Source organism: Canis lupus, chromosome 3 (genome assembly GCF_011100685.1).
Source record: "Canis lupus familiaris isolate Mischka breed German Shepherd chromosome 3, alternate assembly UU_Cfam_GSD_1.0, whole genome shotgun sequence".
Taxonomy (NCBI): domain Eukaryota; kingdom Metazoa; phylum Chordata; class Mammalia; order Carnivora; family Canidae; genus Canis; species Canis lupus.
Window position 1 is genome coordinate 63232076 of NC_049224.1, and position 23436 is coordinate 63255511.

General features: G+C 46.0%; 1 protein-coding gene and 1 long non-coding RNA gene across 5 annotated transcripts in view; one reads left to right on the forward strand and one right to left on the reverse strand.

Annotated features, from left to right (window-relative positions):
• The window catches only part of MAEA (macrophage erythroblast attacher, E3 ubiquitin ligase), a 36187-nt gene extending 20261 nt beyond the window's left edge, over nt 1–15926 (reverse strand). For both annotated transcript variants that reach the window (XM_038533305.1, XM_038533304.1), the window contains exon 1: nt 15786–15926. In XM_038533305.1, the coding sequence (XP_038389233.1) occupies nt 15786–15854 (69 nt within the window). In that variant the 5' untranslated portion in view covers nt 15855–15926. The remainder of the gene's footprint in view (nt 1–15785) is intronic.
• LOC111095257 lies at nt 14190–23081 on the forward strand. 3 transcript variants are annotated; one of them, XR_005357178.1, is made up of 3 exons: nt 14190–14633; nt 19880–19985; nt 22522–23081. It is a non-coding gene; the product is annotated as an uncharacterized LOC111095257 (long non-coding RNA). The 3 variants fall into 3 exon arrangements; XR_005357179.1 differs by lacking the exon at nt 14190–14633 and adding an exon at nt 16301–17025; XR_005357177.1 differs by lacking the exon at nt 14190–14633 and adding an exon at nt 19095–19546 and having other exon boundaries at nt 22522–23080.
• Nucleotides 23082–23436: the final 355 nt, after the last annotated feature.

Sequence of the window (23436 nt, forward strand, 5' to 3'; positions counted from 1 at the left end):
TGACTATGGACCCGAAAATGTAAAAGCTAACGCTTGAGAACTTCAAGACGGGAACACAGGAGAAAATCTTCACAACCTTAAGATAGGCAAAGATTTCTCGAAGGGATACAGAATGCACTAACTATAAAAGAAAAATTAATCAAATCTTAATCAAAACTAGAACTTCTACTCTTTGAAAGATAATTTAAGAATAAAGACAATTTGGGATGCCTGGGTGGCGCAGCGGTTTGGCGCCTGCCTTTGGCCCAGGGCGCGATCCTGGGGACCCGGGATCGAATCCCACATCGGGCTCCCGGTGCATGGAGCCTGCTTCTCCCTCTGCCTGTGTCTCTGCGCCTCTCTCTCTCTCTGTGACTATCATAAATAAATAAAAATTAAAAAAAAAAAAGAATAAAGACAATTTAAGGCAAACCACAGACTAGGAGAAAACATTCACTGTGTGTAAATCTGACAAAGGATTTTTATCTAGAACATATTTAGAACCCTTACAACTAGAGACCATGACAACAATCCCTTTTTTAAAATGGGCAACAGGGGATGGTCCTGGGATTGAGCCCGTCTATCAGGTTCTCTGCTCAGCAGGGAATCTGCTTCTCCCTCCCCCGACCCCTCCCCCTGCTTGTGTGTGCACACACTCTGTCAAATAAATAATAAAATCTTTTAAAAAATAAAATGGTGCTTGTGTTCACTCTCTCTCTCAAATACATAAATAAATCTTTTTTTAACCCCCCCAATAATAAAATAAAATAGACAAAAAGTTTTAACAAAGTCACAAAAAGAAGATATACAGAGAACTAGTAATAAAGACACTTAACATCATTAGTCAGAAATATGCAAATTAAAGCCACAGCGGACATGTGAAGGTTAATTTTATGTGTGGTCAACCTGCCTGGGCCACAAAGTGCCCAGACCCTGGGTAAGACACTGCTCTGGGCCCGTCTGGAGAACAACACTGTGAATGGTGGGCTGAGTCAAGCAGGCTTTCTGACCACAGCAGCCCTCCTGGGGATCCAGCTTGCCCACTGCAGACCTTCTCAGGCTCTGTAATACCATAAGCCAATTCTTTATGGCCAGGCTTCAACCCCTCTCCCACTCCATTTCTCTCTTCCTTACTGGATTGTTCTTCTCAGAAGGGCCTGAAAATGGGATGCTACTGTGTGCTAGGAAGACTTCATACCACCCGCCAACCAGGCTGAGGACACTTGGATGTTACTGCTGGCAGGGGTGTGGGGGATCCTCAGGAACAGGGTCTGGCTGTTTCTTATGACAGAAAACATACACATGCCACATCACTCAGCAATTCCAATCCCAAGAGAAACGACTATGTAATACCCACAAACAGACTCATACACAAATGTGCAGTCGTCTTATTCCTAAACCCGAGACTGGAACCATCTCAAACATACATCCATGGGGGTGGTAAAGTGGTGGCCACTGCTGGGAGGAAGGGCATACTGGAGCTCAGACACAGGCTGGGGAGGAGTGAGACATGTACAGCCCTGCAGTCCCTGGAGGTGACACTCTCACACCAGTAGACCAACAGGAGGAGCGGTTCTCCACCAGGGACACTACTCCCCAGGGGGCCTGGGGGACAACGTCTGACCTGTCACAACTGGGGTATGGCTGCGAGCTTGCCAAACCACCCAAGGAAATTAAGTGGGACAAAGGAAACCTTATCAGTCTACCAAAGAGGAGACGAGAGAGACAATAAGGTAAGACAGGGAGGGTGAGACCACAGTACTGGTACTCACTGTAACTCTGGGCAGCTAGGGGAAGACAACCAGAGCAAGGCATCTTCTGTTTAAAACATCTACCAGAGTAAGCAGACAGACAAGAGATATACACGAGGACAAAGCCACAGAGCAACACTGTCCAGCAGAAGTGTGAGTTGCATATACACGCACTTTTAGGTTTTCTAGTAGCCACAATAAGAAAATGGGATGAAATTGATTTTAGTGTATTTTATTTAAATCCAATACACTCGGGGATCCCTGGGTGGCTCAGCGGTTTTGCGCCTGCCTTTGGCCCAGGGCGCGATCCTGGAGTCCCGGGATCGAGTCCCGCGTCGGGCTCCCGGCATGGAGCCTGCTTCTCCCTCTGCCTGTGTCTCTGCCTCTCTCTCTCTCTCTCTCTCTCTCTCTCTGTGTCTATCATAAATAAATAAAAATAAATATAAAAAAAATCCAATACACTCCCAAGTATTTCATTTGTTAGATACTTTACATTATTTTTTCTCTTTGTGCTAAATCTTTAAAAACTAGTGTGCACTTTATTTTAAACTTAGAACACATATTTGGACCAGCAGTCTTTTTTTTTTAAAGATTTTATTTATTCATGAGAGACACAGAGAAAGAGACACAGGCAGGGGGAGAAGCAGGCTCCCTGTGGGGGGCCTGATGTGAGACTCGATCCCAGGACCCCAGGATCACGACCTGAGCCAAAGGCAGAGGCTCAGCTGCTGAGCCCCTGGATGAGCAACATTTCAAACACTCAACAACCACATGGGGCTTAGTACTACTGGTACTGGATAGTGTAGCTGCAGAAAACCTACGCTGGGCTCTGGGGGCAACTTGGGCCTCATACACGGCTGGCAGGGAGTGTGTGAAGGATGGAGGGGAATTTGACAGCAGTCATCAAAACTGTGCCTAACCTCTGACCTGGCTATTTGAATTATGTGGATTTATCCTAAAAGCTAACTCCACATGTATGCAGAGTTGTAGGTCATGGATACCTGCCCAAGGCCGGCCAGCACTGTGCATGAGCACTTTTTTTCTTCTTATGTAGGCTCCCCTATGAGCATGGACTTAAACTCACAACCCTGAGATCAGGAGTCAGACCCTTAATCAATTGAGCCACCCAGGCGTCCCTGCATGAGTGCTCTTTGTCTGTTAAGTTGAATTGTACAAAACTGCTGTTAGGCCATCATCGTTTTGCCAGGTTTTAATTGAGATATAACTGAGATACCATAATATTCATCCTCTTAAAGTGTACAAGTTAGTAGTTTTCAATATACTCACAAGGTTGTACAACTACCACCAGAGAATATTTCCAGAATGTTTCATCAACTCAAAGAGAAATCCTGTACCTATGAAGTCCTCCCCACAGCCAGGCAACCAATCACTAATAATCTACTTCCTACCTATACGAATCTGCCCATTGTAGACATTTCATACAAATGGAGTCACACATTCTATGGTGTTTCGTCTGGCATTCTAAACTTAACATAGTGTTTTCATGGTTCAGCCACAATGTAATGTGTATTTCATTCCTTTTTTTTTTTTTTTTTTTTAAGATTTTCTATTTGTTTGACAGCATGAACACTCAGGAGTGGCAGGTGGAGGGAGAGGGAGAAGCAGGCTCCCTGGAGCAGGAAGCCTGATGCAGGATTAGATCCCAGTTGTGGATTTCGATTAGAATTTCATTAATGACTAATAATGTTGAGTATTTTCTCATATGCTTATTAGCCATTTATATATCTTCTCTGGAAAAGTCTATTCAAATCATTTGCTCATTTTTAAATAGGGCTGTCTTCACATTGTTGAAGTAGATTAGTAGATTCTGGATATTACTAGATTCTTATCAGATTAAATTCTGGATATTACTAGATTCTTATCAGATGTGACATGCAAATATTTCTCTCCATTGTGTCCTTGGAAGCACAAGCTTTTCACTTCTGAAATCCAACCTACAATTTTGTTTCCTGCTTTAGGTGTTATACCTAAGAATCTTAGCTCTTACATTTAACTGATTCATTTTGACTTAATGCTTGTATACGGTGTGAAGGAAGGACTTAACTTCATTCTTTTGCATGTGGATATCCAGTTGTCTTGGAACTATGTGTTGAAAAGCCTCTCCCTCCTTATGTAACTGTCCTGGTACCCTTATTGAGAATTATGTATGGATTCATGTCTGGACTCTCAGTTCTAGCCCACTGATCTTTAGCCTTTCAACCAGTAATCAAGAAGTATAGTTTGTAATAAGTTTTGAAACCAGGAAATAGGTCTCCTACAACTTTGTTCTTTTTTAAGATTGTTACTGTTTGAATGTTTGGGTCCCCCAAAAATTCATGTTGAAGCCCTAATCCCCATTGTGATGGTATCTGGAGTTGGGGCATTTGAAACACTAATTAGCTTTAGATGATATCACAAGTGTAGGGACTCCATAATGGGATCAATGTTCTCATAAGAGGAAAAGACGAGCAAGAAGGCAGCCATCTGCAAACCAAAGAGGGTCTCCAGGAACCAAATCTGTTAGCACCCTGGTCTTGGCCCTCTTGGACTCCAGAACCGCAAGAAATAATGGTCTGTTGTCTAAGTCACTCTGGTCTATGGTATTTTGTTATAGCAGCCTGAGTGGTCTCAGATGGTTATTTTGGCTATTCTGGATCCCTTGCATTTCATGTGAATTTTAGGACTGGCTTTCTTTCTTTTCTTTCTTTCTTTCTTTTTTTTTTCTTTTAGTTCTTTCTCTCTCTCTCTCTCTCTTTCTTTCTTTTTTAAGATTTTATTTATTCATAGAGACCCAGAGAGAGAATGAGAGGCAGAGACACAGGCAGAGGGAGAAGCAGGCTCCATGCAGAGAGCCCAACGTGGGACTTGATCCAGGGTCTCCAGGATCACGCCCTGGGCTGCAGGCGGCGCTAAACCGCTGCACCACCAGGGCTGCCCTTTATTTCTTTTTTAAATATTTTATTTATTTATTCATGAGAGACACACAGAGAGGCAGAGACACAGGCTGAGGGAGAAGCAGGCTCCTCACAGAGAGCCCGACATGGGACTTGATCCTGGATCCTGGGATCATGCCCTGAGTCGAAGGCAGACGCTCAACTGCTGAGCCACCCAGGCATCCCTCTGCTTCTTAATTTCTGCAAAAGAGCCAGCTAGTATTTTGATACAGATTGGGTTGAATCTGTAGATCAATTTATTGCTATCTTAACAAAAAGTCGATTATTCCTAAATATTTTATTATTTTTCATGCTATTATAAATAAAATTTTTTCTTCATTCCTTCTCGATTGTTCATATCTAGGGTATAAAACTACAACTTATTTTTATTTATTATTTTTTAAAATTTTACTTAAGTTCAATTTGCCAACAATATAACACCCAGCGCTCATCTCATCATGTGCCCTTCTTAATGCCCGTCACCCACCTCCCCTCCTGCAACCCTTTGTTTGTTTCCCAGAGCTAGGAGTCTCTCATGATTTGTCTTCTAAAACTTATTTTTATTTATTTTTAAGATTTTATTTATTTATTCATGAGAGACACAGAGAGAGAGAGGAAGAGACACAGGCAGAGGGAGAAGCAGGCTCCATGCAGGGAGCCTGATGTGGGACTCGATCCCGGGTCTCCAGGATCATGCCCTGGGCCGAAGGCAGCACTAAACTGCTGAGCCACCCAGGCTGCCCTAAAGTTTATTTTTATATACTTATCTTGTATCCTGCAACATGGCTGAACTAATTTATTAGTTCTAGTTCTAATAAGTTCTGTTTGTGTGTGTGTATATTCCTTAGGACTTTTCATACATAAGATCACATCTGAAAATAGAGTTTTATTTCTTCCTTTCCAATCTGAATGTCTGTTACTTCTTTTTCTTGCCTAACTGCCCTGATTACAATCTCCAAGAAAATGCTGAACTAGAAGTGGCCAGAATGGACATCCTTGCCTCTTTCTTTCAGGGGAAAAGTTAGTCTTTTACCACTAAGCATGATGTTAACTGTGGTTTTTGCATAGGTGTTCTTTATCAGGTTGAGGAAGTTCTCTCCTTTTCCAAGTTGTTGAATGTTTCTATCATGAAAAAGTGTTGGATTCTGTCAAGTGTTGTTTTTTTTTCCTGTGTCTATTAAGATGATCATGTAGCTTTTGTCCTTTATACTATTGTGGTATAAATATAAACATTGCTTAAAAATGTGGTATACGTATAAACATTGCTTTTTGCATGTTGAACTGACCTTGCATTCCTGGGGTAAATCCCATTTAGTCATGGTACATAATCCTTTTCATATGTTGTCAGGTACAGTTTGCTAGCACATTATTGAGGATTTTAACACCTATATTCATTCATATGGAATACTGGTCTGGATTTTCTTGGATAACTGTCTGGTTTTGTTATAAGGGTAATACCTCAAAGAATGAGTTGGGAAATGTTCCTCTCTCTTCTATTTTTTGGAAGAGTCTGTTAAGGATCAGTGCTAATTCTTCTTTAAACATTTACTAGAATTCACCAGTGAAGCAGCTCGATCCTGGGCTTTTCTTTATGGAAAGCTTTTTTTTTTTTTTTTCCTAATCTCTTTACATGTATAAGCCTATTCAGCCATTGTCTTTTAACCCACAAAATAACAATTTTACATGGTTTAATCCAATAAATTTTCCCTTTGTGCTCCTTGTCCAACACTCAGCAAGGAAGAGAGGTCTTGGATCTTTCTCATCAATGTGAAGTAGCTCTTTTATTTTTATTCATATTTGGTGGCTTTTTAAAATTGTTATTCGCTTTCAAATTCTGGTTCTATTTTATCTGGGTACACCAAAGTTTTAAACTGGTATTAATCAAATCTACTCAATTTTTCCTCGGTAATTTGTTATATCGTAGCTTTTAAGATCACAAGATTTCTCTGGTAGTTAGCTGATGTTAAATTCTATTTCCTTCAGTACATCTTTCCCTTCAATGACTCATAAAAAGTAATCCTTCCTGTTTTCATAATTGAAACCCAATCTGGCAAACACCATAAGTTAAGATTTGTATAAAACATCTGTACTTTCACCCAGCTCTATAGCAATCCTCCTACACTGTGTCATTTGCTTTAGTATGTGTTTCTTCAAACCTTCTCCAATGTTTGCTGTGGGTTTTCTGACAGTATTTGCTGACAAAGAAATGCATTTTAGTTTGTCATCATAATGTTTTCAGCCATTTTTACCAGCACAGGAAGGAAGTATTTCCCCAACTTCATGGGGCTTTTTTTTTTTTTCCATGGGGCTTTTTATCTTTCACAAAGAGGAAACCTCCAGAAGAGGTTTCTAACTATTTATCACAAGGCTAGTAACATCTTCTAATATGTCAGATTGAGCCCTGAGTGGCAGTAGACATCTATGTCCTGGAGAGTTCTGCCTCATGTTCCTGTGTGTGACATGGGACAGTCTCCCAAATCACAGTGCCTTCCTGTTTCCTGGGCTTATCTCTCAAGCACAGCACATACCCTGAGGGAAGCTCATGCAGTTTCAAATAGGCTTCTTGAAAAAATAACATTTCTGGTCAGCTTCTAGGGGGCTGTGAAGAGAAAGACCTTTCACTTGACAATGTGGCTGACAGAGCTTGAGGCGGGAAGAGCACTGCTCTCTTCCCTCGGTGCAGGACTGTCTCAACTGCCATCCACTGGATACTTGCAAAAATCTTTCCATGCTACTGGTCTGTTTTAGAAAAGGAGGTATGAGTAAAGCAATACGAGCTGCAAATCTGAGTCAGCCGGCACACATACAACGCAGCGTAGTACCAGCAACATAAATGAGCATGGTGGGAGCACCAGGGCAATGCCTCCATGTAGTCAAGTGCCCTCATGCCTTGGGACGGGCTCACTGCCCAAATACAACACACCAACCGCAAACAGGCACCAGTACCGACCTGTGTACGTAACACTAGCAAAGCAGGCTTCTTTACTGTTTGGCTATGATGTATGGCTGGAGGCAGGACTTCTGTCTCTTGCGTCAGGCAGGGCCCCACCCTTCTTGCTGCTTCCCTGATTACAAATAAGAAATATGTGATCAATGGGACACCTGGGTGGCTCAGCGGTTGAGCATCTGCCTTTGGCTCAGGGCATGATCCCACAGTCCCACATCGGGCTCCCTGCATAGAGCCTGCTTCTCCCTCTGCCTATGTCTCTGCCTCTCTGTGTCTCTCATGAATAAATAAATAAAATCTTTAAAAAAAAAAAGTATATTATCAAGCACAAAAAAAGTCAGATGGTATCTCCCATCATCAGTATGTTCAGATAGACACAACCCTCTCTGCTGACACTGGTCCCCCTTTACACCTTTTACTAAGAAACCATGTTGTGTCTCCTTCAGTGTTTGTCACACTATCCTGTAAAGCTTACCTTGGTATTTTATTTCTGTTGCTGTTAGGTTATCGTGAATGGGTATGTTCCCTCGAGGTGCTTTAACTGGTTATTGCTGACAGAAAAGTGATGATCTTTGTGTATTTTTCATGTCCCCAGTTACTGTGCTGAACTTTCTCATTAATTGTAGTAGTTTTCCAATTTGTGTTCTCTGGGTACAAAAACAAACTGTCTCATCCATTCGAAGTTACATTTACTTCTGTTTCTATTTTTACTTCTTTGGACAGAATTGCCAAAATAATATTTATTTTTATTTTTTTATTATTTTTTAAAAAGATTTTTATTTTTTCATGAGAGACACGGCGGGGGGGGGGGGGGGGAGACATAGGCAGAGGGAGAAGCAGACTCCATGCAGGGAGCCCAATGTAGGACTCGATCCTGGGACTCCAGGATCACACCTTGGGCCAAAGGCAGGTGCTAAACCGCTGAGCCACCCAGGGATCCCCCACCAAAATAAATAATAGTTCATTTGTTCACTGAAGAATTATCTCCTCTCTGCCCTCCACAAAGCTTACAATTCCCAGAGTCAGAAACAAAGAAGCAAAATACGATGACAGTAATAGCTAAGGAGAAAAATAGAGCAGGAGATGGTAGGGTTCCCAGTTTAAATAAGGTGATCTTGCTGAGACGGTGATACCTGAGCAAAGATCCCAAAGGTGAGGGGTTAAGATAGATGAACACCTGGAGGAAGAGGATTCCAGGCTGCAGGCAAAGTAGGCAAAGTAAACAAGTTCAAAGGATCTGAGGGCTTGCCATGCCAGCACACCTTCCGGCAGCAAGGAAGCCACCAAGGTTAAGTGCCCAAGGGGAGTGGAGGTGGAGGAAGAAGAGGAAGAGATGGCAGGGGTCAAGTCACAGGGCTCTTGTTCTATACCCCAAGTAAAACAGGAAGCTACAAGGACAGGATGGCATTGTCTGGTACAGTGACATGGCGGCTGTGCTGGGCAGAACTGAGACTAGACGAGACTACTTTAACCCAAAAAGAGATGGGCTTTGGGCGTGGTGGCAGGAAGAAAGAAGGTTAGATGCAAATTCTGAGCACATGCTGGAGCTAGAGGGGAAGCATGTATGGATGCAAGCTGTGAGGACAGAGGAGTCAAGGCTTTAACCTGATACAAGGAAAATGGTGAGGAGATTTGAGGAGAGGGCAGGTAAGTTAAGAAGTTCAGATCTACATATGCAGAGCTACCTCACAGAGATGCAAGCAAGGTTACTGGATTTGGGCTCTGCGGTTGGGGAGCTCACCATTTGGGAGTCACTGGTATGCACAGAGGGTGCTCAAAGCACGAGACCACACAAGATCACCAATACACTGAGTGGTCACACTGAGGAGGAACCTGGCCTGGCCTGACTCTGTGTCAGGGAGGAGGGGCCATCAGTGGGTGCTCACCGCAAGACACCATAAGGATTACTGGAGACCTGGCCAAAGCACTGTCAGGGAGAGAAGAAGCAGAACACGGCCCCCTGTCCTGAGGAGCACGGAGTCTAAGGTGGGCCTCTGACAGAAAAGCAAACAAACAGACCAGAGGCAGTTCCTCCGACTCTGATTAAAGCTGTAAAGAAAATAAAAGAGAGGAAGGGACAGAGCACAGCAGGAATAACAAACCCCAATCTTACTCAGGGCCAGGGTAGCAATAAGCCCACCACCAGGCTGTTTAAGGTCCCTTTGAAGCTAGATATAGCCAACCACAAGCTCTGACCTCTGAGCTGAAGCATAAATGCTGAATAGCACTTCTGGGAGGCCTCGTGGAGGGAGCTGGCACCTTCCCCCTTCCCCTCCCTCGTTCATGTGCCCGCAATAGGACTGGAGCCCCACAGGCAACGTGGATCAACAAGGAAATCACAGATCACAGGAAGAACGCAGGAAACAGGCGTCAGGAACACCTCCAGGGTTTTTTAACAACCCTGAACAAGTGGCAAGATGACACTATTTTCACCTGGGATGGGGCTGGCTGGTGCCAGGAACACCTAGGTCTGGGGCAGGAAGGCCAAGGTCAGGAGCTGCTGGGTTTCACATGCAGTATCTCCCATTCCCTGCCCAGAGGTGTGAAGACACCCAGCAGCTGGCCAACAATGGAGGGCCTGGCTGGAGGCAGCAGTTGGATACCAGAACACAGACACCTCTCCAGGGCTGGCTGCCGCCATGAAACACAGCGACCCCCAGGCTAGAGGATGCAAAGTGGCAGTAAAGGGGTCTGAAGAAGACCAGCCCTAAGAGGAAGACACAGAATGTCAGCAGGGGGGCAAGTGAAAGAGGCGACTGCCCAGCAACTGGCCACTTTGCAGTGTCAAGGTGACTGTGACCTTGACAAACACATTTTCATGGAACATTAGGGCAAAACTTTAAACTTGGACCAGGAGAGATACATGGGAGGAGGGCCCAGGGAAAGGTGGCAGCAACTGGAGGCATAGGGCAATCAGAGCCATGTGTACACTGATAAAACCCAGCAAGAAGGGAAACTGAGGCAGGAGGGAAGACATGCAAGTGCTGGAGGCACACGCAAGGTGAGACAGCTCCCCCAGAAGCTGTGGGCAGACACGAGGGCGGTAGCTGTCCTGAGTAACACGTGGGTGAGGTGTGGTGCTGTGTGGGCTGGGAGGCGCAGGCAGGACATGGGGGCCGTGCAGCACTTGGGGTTCGTAGTTAGGAGGTGACGGTCAGCAGACTGTCAGCACAGGTGGGTGTTGTTCTCATTAACCACATTCAGCAGAATAGTATGGGTGTTAAACTATTTAATAATGTTTAGTTTCCATCAGTTGTTATTGAAACAGTGAATCTTTTTTTCAGAAAGCTTTCCAACTAATGGTCCCCAATTCTAAACAACACACACCTGGAGAAACCTGACAGGTGCCCTGGCAGACATACCAGCATCAAGCAGTCCTCCTCATTTCAACAATCCCGTAGAGAATTCAGAGACACAGGAGGAGCACGGAGCAGCCACATTGAGGGGGGCACATGCCGTGCACACCAGCCAGACTCCTTCCTTCTTCTGGTGCTCAGGCCTCATGCCAGCTCGATCCCTGATTCGGCTGACACACACCCATGGTCCATGGCAGGGTCCCAGCCTCAGGGTTCCATGGTCACAACCTCTGTGCGGCTCTGGAACACCCTGAGCCCTATCGCTCCAACGGAAGCAGGGTCTGCCCAGACTTACACATCGCCCACAGACCTTTACCCCCAAATGCAAGGGCCCTGGTCACCCACGGAAGACTATCACACCCCCCACAGGCTCCCAGCCCTCCCACTGTCCCATGCGTGCCTGACTCTGCTCATTCAAGGATTGAAAACACTTTCGTCCACTTAATGCGCCTCCCTCCTGCCAGGCCTAGGGGTGCCAGGAGTGGCCAGCCTGCAGAGGTTCTTCAGGAGCAGCAAGGCCTTCAGGGCATGGTGCCTCAGCTCTGGGTGCCTGGTGGTGTGGTTCTGTGACGGAGAAGCACCCACAAGTCCCACCTTCAGACCTAATGCTAAACATCTGAGGCACAGCTGCCCCTCCCCACTGCGGCTGGGGTCTGAAATGCCTCTAGCTTCCCCTGCTGCTACAGAGAGCAGGGCATTGGGAAGCTCTCCCTTTCCTGGCCTGAAGCTTGTTTAAAAGAACACAAACACAAGCAGCCCACCCTGACATGGACCCGCACCTGTCCCTGAAGGCCCACACCACCCCAGTGTCTCGTCTGTGGTCAATGACTTGAGCAGGGGATCCCTGGGTGGCCCAGCGGTTTAGCGCCTGCCTTTGGCCCAGGAGGCGATCCTGGAGACCTAGGATCGAATCCCACGTCAGGCTCCCGGTGCATGGAGCCTGCTTCTCCCTCTGCCTGTGTCTCTGCCTCTCTCTCTCTCTCCCTCTCTCTCTCTGTGTGACTATCATAAATAAATAAAAATTAAAAAAAAAAAATGACCTGAGCAGTCACGTGGGAGACAAGAAGGTCAAGAGGACACAAAGGGTAAGAAGGCATTTCAACCACGCTCTCGCTCTGGCAGGGCTCGGAGACTCTTTTGGGTTAAGAGCAGACAGCGCTCTAGAGCCTGAGAAGAGGAAGAGAATCATGCTTAGGTGCCTGCCCCTGCATCCTTGAAGAAATACAACTACCTCTGAGAGACGGAATGGCTCACTCTCTGTAAACAATAAAACCTAAAGTAAAAAGAAGTTACCCAGGTTCCTGCCACCCTCTTAGACTCAGGATATTTGTCTCTTAAGACCAAGTGCTTATGTTTACGGCTGTTCCTCAAACTTGAGAACACATGATGACCTAAATCCAGCCATGACCAAGTGGAAAAGTGCACTGAAAGTTATAACTTAAGGCATATAATTGGCACCCAGACTTTCTACAACAGGCACAGACCCAGGCTTTGAAACTGCAGACCAGGATTTGGTCAACAAGACTGTCACCAAATTAAAAGCAGAACATTTCAACAATCCTACACAGAATTCAGAGACACAGCAGAATATGGGGTCTGCCCACAGACCCAGCTAAGAGCAATGCCCCTGCTCCCCAGCCCATCATGTGTGAGGAAGAGGGCAGCTGGGATGGGGTCTGAGCTTGGTCAGGCTAAGGCCCACCTGGCCGGGAGGACCAACAGGCCCAGGGAGGCCCCAGGTGAGCACAGAGATAGGCACAGGGGAGTCTAAGGGGAGGAGTCAGAGTCCAAAGCCAGGTCTCCCAGGGACCAATGCCAGACCGTTCCTTTCTCCTGGGCTGGGAAGACCCCCACCTGATTTGGGTAGCAGTAAAGGTCTCTAAAATACGATTTTACTTCAGCTCTCTGAAGGGGAAAAAACAGAAGTCAATACACCAAAATATTAACAGGATAATTAGCAGAATAATTTGGAAAGTAGACAGAAGTTACTTTTATTAAAAAAAGACACCACAGTTCAAGGTCACAGGTGAAGACTCATAGCCAGGCCCAGGACACAAAGGTGTGTCCCAAGAGCCCTCCTCTCCCCGCTATTGTAAGAACATAAAAACAAGTTCCACAAAGCAAAATCCAGTCCAGTGGTTCTCACTAGGGTGATTTTGTCCCCCAGGGGACATCTGGCAATGTCTGGTGACATCCAGGGGTGTGCTACTGGTATCTGGTGGGCAGAAGCCAGGGGTGCTACTAAATATCCTGTAATACGCAGCCCCCGCTACAAAGAATCACCCAGCCTGAAGGACCACAGGGATTGAGAGGCCTGTGCTGGCCCACCTGGCCCCAGAATGGAGGGCTCAGTGAGTAGGTGCCCAGCTCAGCCCCTGTGGGCAGCAGTGTCTCACAGCTGTGCCATCCTCTTCCCACCATGTCAGGAGGTAAGACCAAGACCAGGGCCCACCAGGTACCCAGAGCCCCCCAGAAGCTCTGGGGCTATGAGGAACCTGCCCGATGTGCCAATCCTCTCAAGAACAAGGAATCTCCATCGTGACAAGAAGGCAATGAGGACTGGGCTCATTACCCTGCAGGCGAGTGCGCTTGATACACCTCCTAGCACTCCAGCCCCTTGGCCCCCACTCCCTTCTCCCTGATATCCGTATAGTGGCCCTGCTACCAAGGCATCTGTATCTGGACCTCACTCTAGACTATGCCCAGCATGGCTCATCTAAGTGTTCTGGAGATCTCGGTATTAATTTACACTCCTGAGTCAAGGATCCCTAGTTTCTCAGTGAAACTTCCTCATTATCCATGAGGAATCACTCCTGAAAACATCTAGAAGAAAATGTTAGCTCTCAACAGTGACACATGTATCAATGGATTACAGATGATCTAGATAATCTGTGAGGGAAAGTGGCGGAAGTAGCTACTCTGATTTCAAACATTTGTTTAAATCATTCTAAAGCAGAAGTAAAACTGTCTAACCTGGCAAGCTCACCTGACCTGACACTAGTATTTCTTTACCTGCCTAAGTATCTACAGGATGACTTTTAATCAGAGGCTATTTGATAACTCTGGAAATCAATCACATTCAGGATTATGAAATCACAGAAGAGAATTTGGGAGGGGGAATCCCTTTCTGTCTGACGTTGCCACTACCAGAAATGATAAACTGCCACTGTTCCGTCAGTTCCAGCGACAGGTCTGGTGGTGGGCTAAGACAACAGGTTAGAAATTAACGGCTCTTCCACGAAAGCCTCCTACTTATTTATTTAATTTTTTGTTGGGGGGGAGGAGGCATAAACATCAATCCAAAGGATGTTTCATTGGGGGCCTCAGCTGGCATGATGTCATGGTTTCTCTGAGCCACAGGGTCTTCAATGAGTTGAATAAAAAGGGCCAACCACCTACTCCTGAAAGGGCCCAGAGGAGAGGCATCGGGTACCTGTCAGCAGGGGTGCCCTGCCCTCCCTGGTCAGACAAGGCACAGAACACAGCACTGCTCGACCCGCTGGTCAGTGAAAAGCAGCAGCCTCACTTCTGCTTCCCGGTGACCACTGTATTGGCATCTTGTAAAGAGGACCAGCACTGCTCCAGGCAGCATGGACTCCCTCAGCTCACCCAAGGTGGCACGGGTGCTACAATCCCCACTGGACAGGAGTCAGCAATCTCAGAGCAGGTAAGCACCCTGCGGGAGGTATCCCAAGAAGCCATGAACACAGCGGGGTGGTCTTCAAACCCTGGCAGACGAGCCAAGTGCTCACAGCAGCCCCACCCCACCTCACCCACCACCACCTGTCAGCAGTAAGCTGGATAGGGATGCCGGGGTCTTCCAGGAGAAGAAGGAAGTCATGGTTCTCTTGGGAATGCTACGACCTTGATCTCCTAAGGACCTCGCTTCCAGGTGCTTTGTTCTCATCACCATCAAATCCTCTGCTAACCAGGTGGGGAGCAAGTGCGTCCCTTACTACTAGACACACATACTTCATGCTCATGCTAACTCAAGGCTTGGCCAAGGGGCCACCCAAGGTCACGCAGCCGGTAACCCAGTGGCAAGGGCTGTATTTCAGGTTTGGTATTGCTCCACGAGACGGGTTCCCAATGAGGTCGTTAGGTCCCTCCTCACAGGTTCCCTAATTAGGGCCTAGCAGCCAGCTCATCCACACCTGCTGACGTGAGCTTCCGGGGGACAGCTGGACACAGCCCCGAATCTCGTCGGCACGCTTGCTAGGCGCCGCGACCCCGCTCCCTGGAAACCCGGCCTCCACCCAGCCCCCGTCACCAGTCTGGCTACCGCCAGACATGTCACTCACGCGGGACACTTCGTGCCTTTTTTTTTTCTTTTTTAAGGTTTAAGGGGCCACAATCGGGCTCCGCAGGGCGAAGCGGGGCGCCAGACGCGCTCCACGCCCTGCCACGAAGTCCTCGAAGGCCGGGCAGGCCATGGACGGCCCCCCCGCCACACCCGCCCGGCCCGCAGGCCCCCGGCCCCCTGAGCCCCGCCGCCGCCGGGGAGCCCCGCAGGACGGCCTCACAGCCCCCTGGACCCGGGGATGCCGGCCCGCAGACCCCCAGACCCTGGGCAAGCCGGCTCTGCAGCCCCTCAGACTCTGGGGAGCGCGGCCTGCCGAACCCTGGAGCCCGCGGAACTCGGGAGCCCGCCCCGCAGACACCCCAAGACCCTCTAGACCCCGGGAGGCCGCCCCGCAGACCCCCCCAGACCCCGCCCGGTGCCCCAGGCCCCACCCTGCCCCCCCTCCCTCCCCTTGTTCCCCCCGCGGTCCGCGGGCACTGGCCAAGCGCGGCCGCCCCCCCGGCCCGCAGACCCCACCTTGAGGGTCGGGTACTCCTGCACCTTCAGGGTCATGGAGAGCTGAGCAGCTGACTCCTGCACCGCCATCTTGAATCGGCCAAAACATTAGTGGGTGGGGGAAGCGCCGCGCGCGGCACGCCGGGTAGTGACGTCGCGCCCTCCGGCGGGGGCGGGGCGGAGGCGGGCCGGGCCGGGCCTGGCCGGCGCGTCTGCTCCAATCGCGTCTGCCCACCAGGCAGTGGCTGCGGAAGAAGGCGGGGCCGCGGTGTGCGCGCGGAGAGGCGTCCGGCCCGACCAATCACCTCTGGCCTGCCTCTCGTTCAGCCAATCAGCGGGAAGCCCGGCTGGGCGGTTTCCTCCTTGAACTCGCTGCGGGGAAGGACGGGCTCTGCGGCCGGGAGGCTCGCCCGGGTCCCTACGTCTGAGCGCGGGCGGTTCAGAGCAACCCCAGGGCTGGGGGCTGGGGGGTGGGGTGGGTAGTAGCCAAGGACTGACGAGGGACGCCGCTGTGGGGGCGGACAGGTTCCCCGAGGCGGCCTCTCCGGACAGTGGCCTTGATGGCGGTGGCCCAGGGGGGGAGGTGACCCACGTGGTGGTGGCCTCTGGAGGCAGTGACCCTCGTGGTGGTGGCCCTTGGTGGTCCAAGACATCTACAGATGGCCACCATAAATGTCAGCCAACTACTTTCCATTGGGCTGCATCACCGCAGAGTAGCAGCTGCTGGAGTACTAATAGAACCTTAGGCTTCCTATCAGGGGAGGAAAGGCAGAGTTTTTCTAACTGGTTTTCAGGCAAGAATCTCCCAAAGTAGAAGAAGGGCCATGTGCTCTCCGCACCAGTGGCTCATGGCCCTGGCATCCAGCACGAACTCTAGTTCCTTTTCAGTCATTTCACATTTTATCCTTTCAAAATGACTGATACTTTCATTCCCCCTTTTAAATAGAAATGGAATTAGGTTTCATTAATCAGGTTTTCAAATTAAACCATTTCTCGTATTTCACACTCATTCTTGAAACAATTTTCTTCAAACTTCAATTCTTCAAACTTAAGCTTAGTGTTGGAAAAAAAAAAAACAAAAACCAAACCTAACACCACACAAAGGAGGCTGTTATTGGAGCGGGAGCCACCATGACCCTCTGGCCCGTCCAACTGCCCCCCATATCATACTGGGGTGAGAAGCAGCTTCCTGTCCCAGATCAATCAAGTTCCTGGTACCTAGTTGCATCAACGTGAGTGAATTCATCAGGATAATCAGAAGGTGCTTATGGCTCCATACTACTCAAGTCTTCTCCCCATTGGTGGATAGATGCAACATGTCAATGCAGATTTCTGAAGTGTGTGAAAGTGAGAAGGAGGAAGATAGGTTCCTGTGTATGGTATATGCATCTCAGGAGACATCAGGAATGAAATTGGTATAAAACTAGGGGTGCCTGCGTGGCTCAATCCATTAAGTGTGGGACTCTTGATTTTGACTCAGGTCATGATCTCAGGATTGTGAGATTGAGCCCTTCTTGGGGCTTGGGGCTCTGTACTCAGCAGGGAATCTTCTTGGGATTCTCTTCCTCCCTCTGCCCCTCCCCCCACTTGTACGCAAGTGAACACACACTCCCTCTCAAATATTTTTAAATTTTTATTTTTTAAAGATTTTATTTATTCATGAGAGACACGGAGAGAGAGGCAGAGACACAGGCAGAGGGAGAAGCAGGCTCCATGCAGGGAATCCTATGTGGGACATGATCCCAGGACCCCAGGATCACGTCCTGGGCTGAAGGCAAATGCTCAATCACTGAGCCACCCAGGCATCCCAATAAATATTTTTTTTAAAAACAAATTGGTGTAAGATTAGAAAAATGCGCCATTCTATGAGAGAATATATTTGCAAATGTCTTATCAGATAAAGGACTAGTATCCAAAATCTATAAAGAATTTACCAAACTCAACACCCAAAGGACAAATAATCCAGATAAGAAATGGGCAGAAGACCTGAACAGACATTTCTCCAAAGAAGACATACAAGTGGTCAACAGACCATGAAAAAAAAATGCTCAACATCACTCAGCATCAGGGAAATGCAAACCAAAACCACAATAAGATAGATACCACCTCACACCAGTCAGAATGGCTAAAATGAGCAAGTCAGGAAAGGATAGATGTTGGCAAGGATGCAGAGAAAAGGGAACCCTCTTGCCCTGCTGGTGAGAATGCAAGCTGATCCAGCTGCTCTGGAAAACAGGTTTCTCAAGAAGTTAAAAGTAGAGCTGCCCTATGACCCAGCAATTGCACTACTGGGTATTTACCACAAAGTTACAAATGTAGTGATCCGAAGGGGCACCTGCACCCCAAAGTTTATAGCAACAATATTCACAATAGCCAAACTATGAAAAGAGCCAGATGTCCATCAACAGATGAATGGATAAAGAAGATGTGGTATATATATACAAGGGACTCTTACTCGGCCATCAAAAGCAATGAAATCTTACCATTTGCAAGACATGGGTGGAACAAGAGGATATTATGCTAAGCGAAATAAATCAATCAGGAAAAGACAATTATATGATCTCACTCATGTGGCATCTGAGAAACAGAGTATAGGGGAAGGGAAGGAAAAATAAAACATGAAGAAATCATAGAGGGAGACCAACCACAAGAGACTCTTTTTTTAAAGATTTTATTTATTTATTTGAGTGTGTGTGCGCGCACAAGTGGAGGAGTGACAGGGAGAGGGAGAAGCAGATGACCCTCTGAGCAGGGAGCCCCACGTGGGGCTCAATCCCAGGACCCTGGGATCATGATCTGAGTCGAAGGCAGATGCTTCATGGACTGACCTACCCAGGTGTCCACTATAAGAGACTCTTAACCACAAGAAACAAACTGAGGGTCACTGGAGGAGAGGGGAGTGGGGGGACAGGGTACTGGGTGATGGACATGAAAGAGGGCACATGATGTCACGAGCACTGGGTGTTATATAAGACTGATGAATCACTGAACTCCATCTCTGAAACTAATAATACACTATATGTTAAATAAATGAATTTAAATAAAATATCTTAGAGAACACTAAACAGTAGAGAGCTTACCTGGAAATAAAAAGACAGTAATAATAAGAATGAGAATGAGAATGAGAAGAAGAAGAAGAAGAAAGAAGGAGAAGAAGAAGAAGAAGAAGAAGAAGAAGAAGAAGAAGAAGAAGAAGAAGAAGAAGAAGAAAAGAAGAAGAAGAAGAAGAAGGAGAAGAAAAGAAGAAGGAAGAAGACGGAAGAAGGAAGAAGAAGAAGAAGAAAGAAGGAGAAGAAGAAGAAGAAGAAGAAGAAGAAGAAGAAGAAGAAGAAGAAGACCATTCTACAATTTTTTAAACTCTTAGCGAGGATAAAAAGGGAAACTACAAATTGTGATTGATCACAGATCTAATCACAGATCATCAGGGTAGTGGTGCTCTTGTCTAGTTTTAGGAAGTTGTTTTTGCATTTCAAGGAGAAACACTGAGCTTGAAATTAGCATGTACAGCTTTGGAAAACTATATTATTTAACTTAGGTTGTCTTGTTTTCAAATTTCAGGAATTTAAAAATAAAATACTATGTAACCAAAGGTGGTTTAGAATGGAGTCTGCAGGCAGGCAGGGGAGCTCCAGGCCCTACCATTCCCCGTCACCTGCAGATGCAACGGAGGAGATGCACTTGCACCTGGATGTTACCTTAGTAACCACTTTACTGTCCCAGCAGGAGGAAGGAAAGTTTCTTCCTCCACCAGCAATAGTCCAGCCAACGAGACACTGCCACAGGTCAGCCAATGAGAGATAGTCACAGCCCAGTCAATGAGAGACTGCCACAGCCCAGCCAATGAAAAGCCATTACACTTTGATCTCTCAATGTACTCAATGGACTTTGTTTACAGCAGCCACCCCGCCCCCTTTCCTCTATAAATAGGCCTCCTCTGCCTAGTTCTCCTGACTCATCTGGAATTTTGCCCTGCCCTGCAGTCCTCTGCTATTCACGGGTTAACCCAGTTTTGCTGGGAAAATAGCTAGGAAAAATAGTTCTATTTTTAAGGTTAATACATTGCATTCTAAATTGTCAATGAAATAAATCCTCATCTTTATGCTCTTTCCCAACAGGAAACGCTATTTGAGCATTCTGAGAGACATTAAGTCTTCTCTGGAGTAACAGAATCTGCCAACTTTCTTTAAAAAATTGAGATATGTTGGACAAACAACATTGTGGGTAAGGCATACGGTGTATTGATTTAATACCTTTACATTGCAGCATAACTGCCATCACTGAGTTGGGAATACCGCCACGGGTCACCTAACTGTCATTTTCATTTCTTCTAGCGTTGGGAGCAATCCAGATTCAATCATAATACACTCTTGTTGTTTGTAGTGACTGTAATGTGTATTAGGTCTCTGGGACTGACTCACTAGTCCCAAGCATGTACCCTTAAAAGGGATCCCTCCCATTCCCTCACCCTGTCACTCCTAGGAACCATCACTTTATGCTCTGCTTCTATGATTTCAGCTCTTAGTTCCACGTATGAGAGATATGAATCATGAAGTATCTGTCTTTGTCTATTTCACTCAGCATAATATCCTAAGGTCCACCCATTGTTGCAAATGGCAGAATTTCATTTCCTCTCTTCTCATGACTCAACATATGTGCTTTATTCATTCATCCATTGATGGACATAGGTTATTTCATATCTTGACTATTGTGAATAATGCTTTCCTAAACATGGGAGTGAATATGTCTCTTTGATATCCTGTTTTCATTTCCTTTGGATGTATACCCATGAGTGGGATTGCTGAATCATATAGTTGCTCTATTTTTAACTTTTTGAAGAGCCTCCATACTGTTCCTAACGGTGGCTGAGCTACTTTACAGTCCCACCAACAGTGCATAAGGGCTCCCTTTTTTTCACATCCTCACCAACACTCGTCTTTTTGATACTAGCCATTCTTACAGGTGTGAGACAATATCTCATCATGCTTTTGATTTGTATTTCCTTGGTGATTGGTGATATTGAGCACCTGCTCATGAACCTGTTGGTTATTTGGATATTTTCTCTGGAAAAATTAAGTTTTGGTCTATTTACTTTCTCTGCTCATTTTTAAGCTGGATTGTTTGGGAGTCTTTGTTATTGTTGAGTTCTTTGTAGATTTTGGATATTAACCTCAAATATGTGGTTTACAAAAATTTTCTTCCATTTTGTAGATTGCCTTTTCATTTTATTGATGCCTTATTTTGCTGTGCAGAAGCTTTTAAGTTTGGTGATAGTCCCGCCTGTCGGTTTATTTTCTTTTGTTGTTTGTGTTTTTGGTGTCATAAAATAAATCATTGCCAAGACCAATATTGAGCAGTTTTTTTTCCCAGTTTCCTTTTAGGAATTTTAGGGTTGCAGGTCTTATGTTAAAGATCAAGGCATTTTGAGTTAATTTTTGTGAGTGGTATGAGAAGGGGGTCCAGTTTCGTTCTTCTGCATGTGGTTATCCTGTATTCTCAGCATCACTTGTTGAAGAGATTACCCTTTCCTTACTGGATGTTCTTGTCTCCTTTATCAAATACCTGTTGACTGTATATGTGAGGTTTCTTTCTGGTTTCTCTATTCTATTCCTTTGGTTTATATGTCTATTTTTAGGTCAGTACTACACTGTTTTAACTACAATAGCTTTGTAGTATAGTTTCAAATCACAGCCAACTTTTTATAGAAGGATTTCTACTCAACTAGAAAACTCTCCATAAAAGGATCTTTAAGCCTCAGTTGTGAAGCATGGTTCCCCAAAATGCATTGGCCATAATAGCTGGCAGAAAACAGAGTAAAGGGTGTGTATAAGAAAATTCTAAACTTCTATTCAAGGGATCCCTGGGTGGCGCAGCGGTTTGGCGCCTGCCTTTGGCCCAGGGCGTGATCCTGGAGACCCGGGATCGAATCCCACGTCAGGCTCCCGGTGCATGGAGCCTGCTTCTCCCTCTGCCTGTGTCTCTGCCTCTCTCTCTTCCTCTGTGTGTGTGACTATCATAAATAATTTAAAAAAATAATTAAAAAAAAACATTTAAACTTCTATTCAAGGTCCCTAATTTCTAATAGAAATGTACCAACTGAATGCTCTTGTAGTAATAGGAAATTCTTCTTTGGTTCATTTCCTAGACAGTTACACACAGAAAAACACCACTGCCCAATAGGAAATTTAAATAATTTATATATTTCGTCTGTTTTCCTAAAAGGCCCAAAGAAAAAAATGAGTGATATTTCTTCTGTTTTGGATTTTCTCTGATCTAAGAATTCAAACTGGTGTTGCTCTAGTAAAGAAACAAGTACTTATATCAATTTCATCTCTTGCAGTGGTAGGAGCTACAAAATACTGAAAGTCAAGCATTAAAATTCAGATGCACTCTGTCTACCTTTTGTCTTAAAACTATGATTATGTTTCATGTGAACTATGTGACTAAAATGTTATTAAATTGTTGTGTTTTTTTGTTTATTTGAGAGAGAGGACTAGCAGGTAGGGCAGAGGTAGAAGCAGACTCCATGCTGAGCATAGAGCCGAATGCAGCTCCCTCCCATGACCTGGGCCAAAACCAAGAGTTAGATATTTAACCAGCGCCACCAAGGCACCATTAAAGTTCTTGTATTCTTAAGAGTGCTTTAGCAATCACTTTTAGATCAAACAACTGTGTACATTAATAAAAGGAAACAACTACAACTGGACTCAAGACGCCAGAGGTGACAACTCTCATGCCTGCCTCTCCACCTCAATCATAGGATAACCATCAGTTACAGGCCTCACAGAAGAACCCTCACCAGGAAAGACTCACCAGCTACAGACCCTCCTGTAAGAAGCCCAGCACCCCTACAGTTCATCTGGTGAGAACCCTCATCACCCTGAACCCCTACTAGTCTCCAGGGGACCTTCCTTCAAACAGCCCCTCCCAACCTCCTTCTTCTCCAAGAAATAATTTCTTCTCCTTTGTGTCTTGGACTTGCCTATTGTTTTGTTGTAGCACACTTGTCTCTGATTACAATCTGTTATTCCCAAATAAACCCATTTTGCTGGTAAAATAACTGGATGTTTTATTACTAATGTTAACATAGCTATCAAAATTGTCCACTCTAAGTGCATGTCAATTGTGAATAGAACATAGCAAAAGGAGACATTGGCTATTTATAAATATTAATGTCAAGTTAAATATGTTCCAAGTCCAACCTAGGATAGACAACTTATGCTTCCTAGTACTTCATGGGTTTCACTATCTGCTATTTTTGTGGGGGTGACACAGAAAAATCACAGTGAGACCACTTTAGACTGCATGTGTAGCAGATCATAATTTACCCTTGCATATTTTCATGTGTTTGGAGTATCTATGTGTGAGGGGAAGTTATTTTCTGTATTGGGGGAAAAAGCAGTATTACTGCACATGATCTCTCGACTCCCAGCTTCCTGTTATCTACTCCTCTTGCTGCATATGCATCTGTCCATGAAGTTTACTTTTATTTTTTAAAAAGATTTGTTTATTGGAGAGACAGAAACAGAAAGCATGAGCAGGGTGAGGGGCAGAGGGAGCCTGATGCGAGACTCAATCCCAGGACCCTGAGATCATGACCTGAGTGAAGGCAGACAAGTAGCCCACTGAGCCGCCCAGAAACCCCTACATGGTTAACTTTTAATACGTATATTTT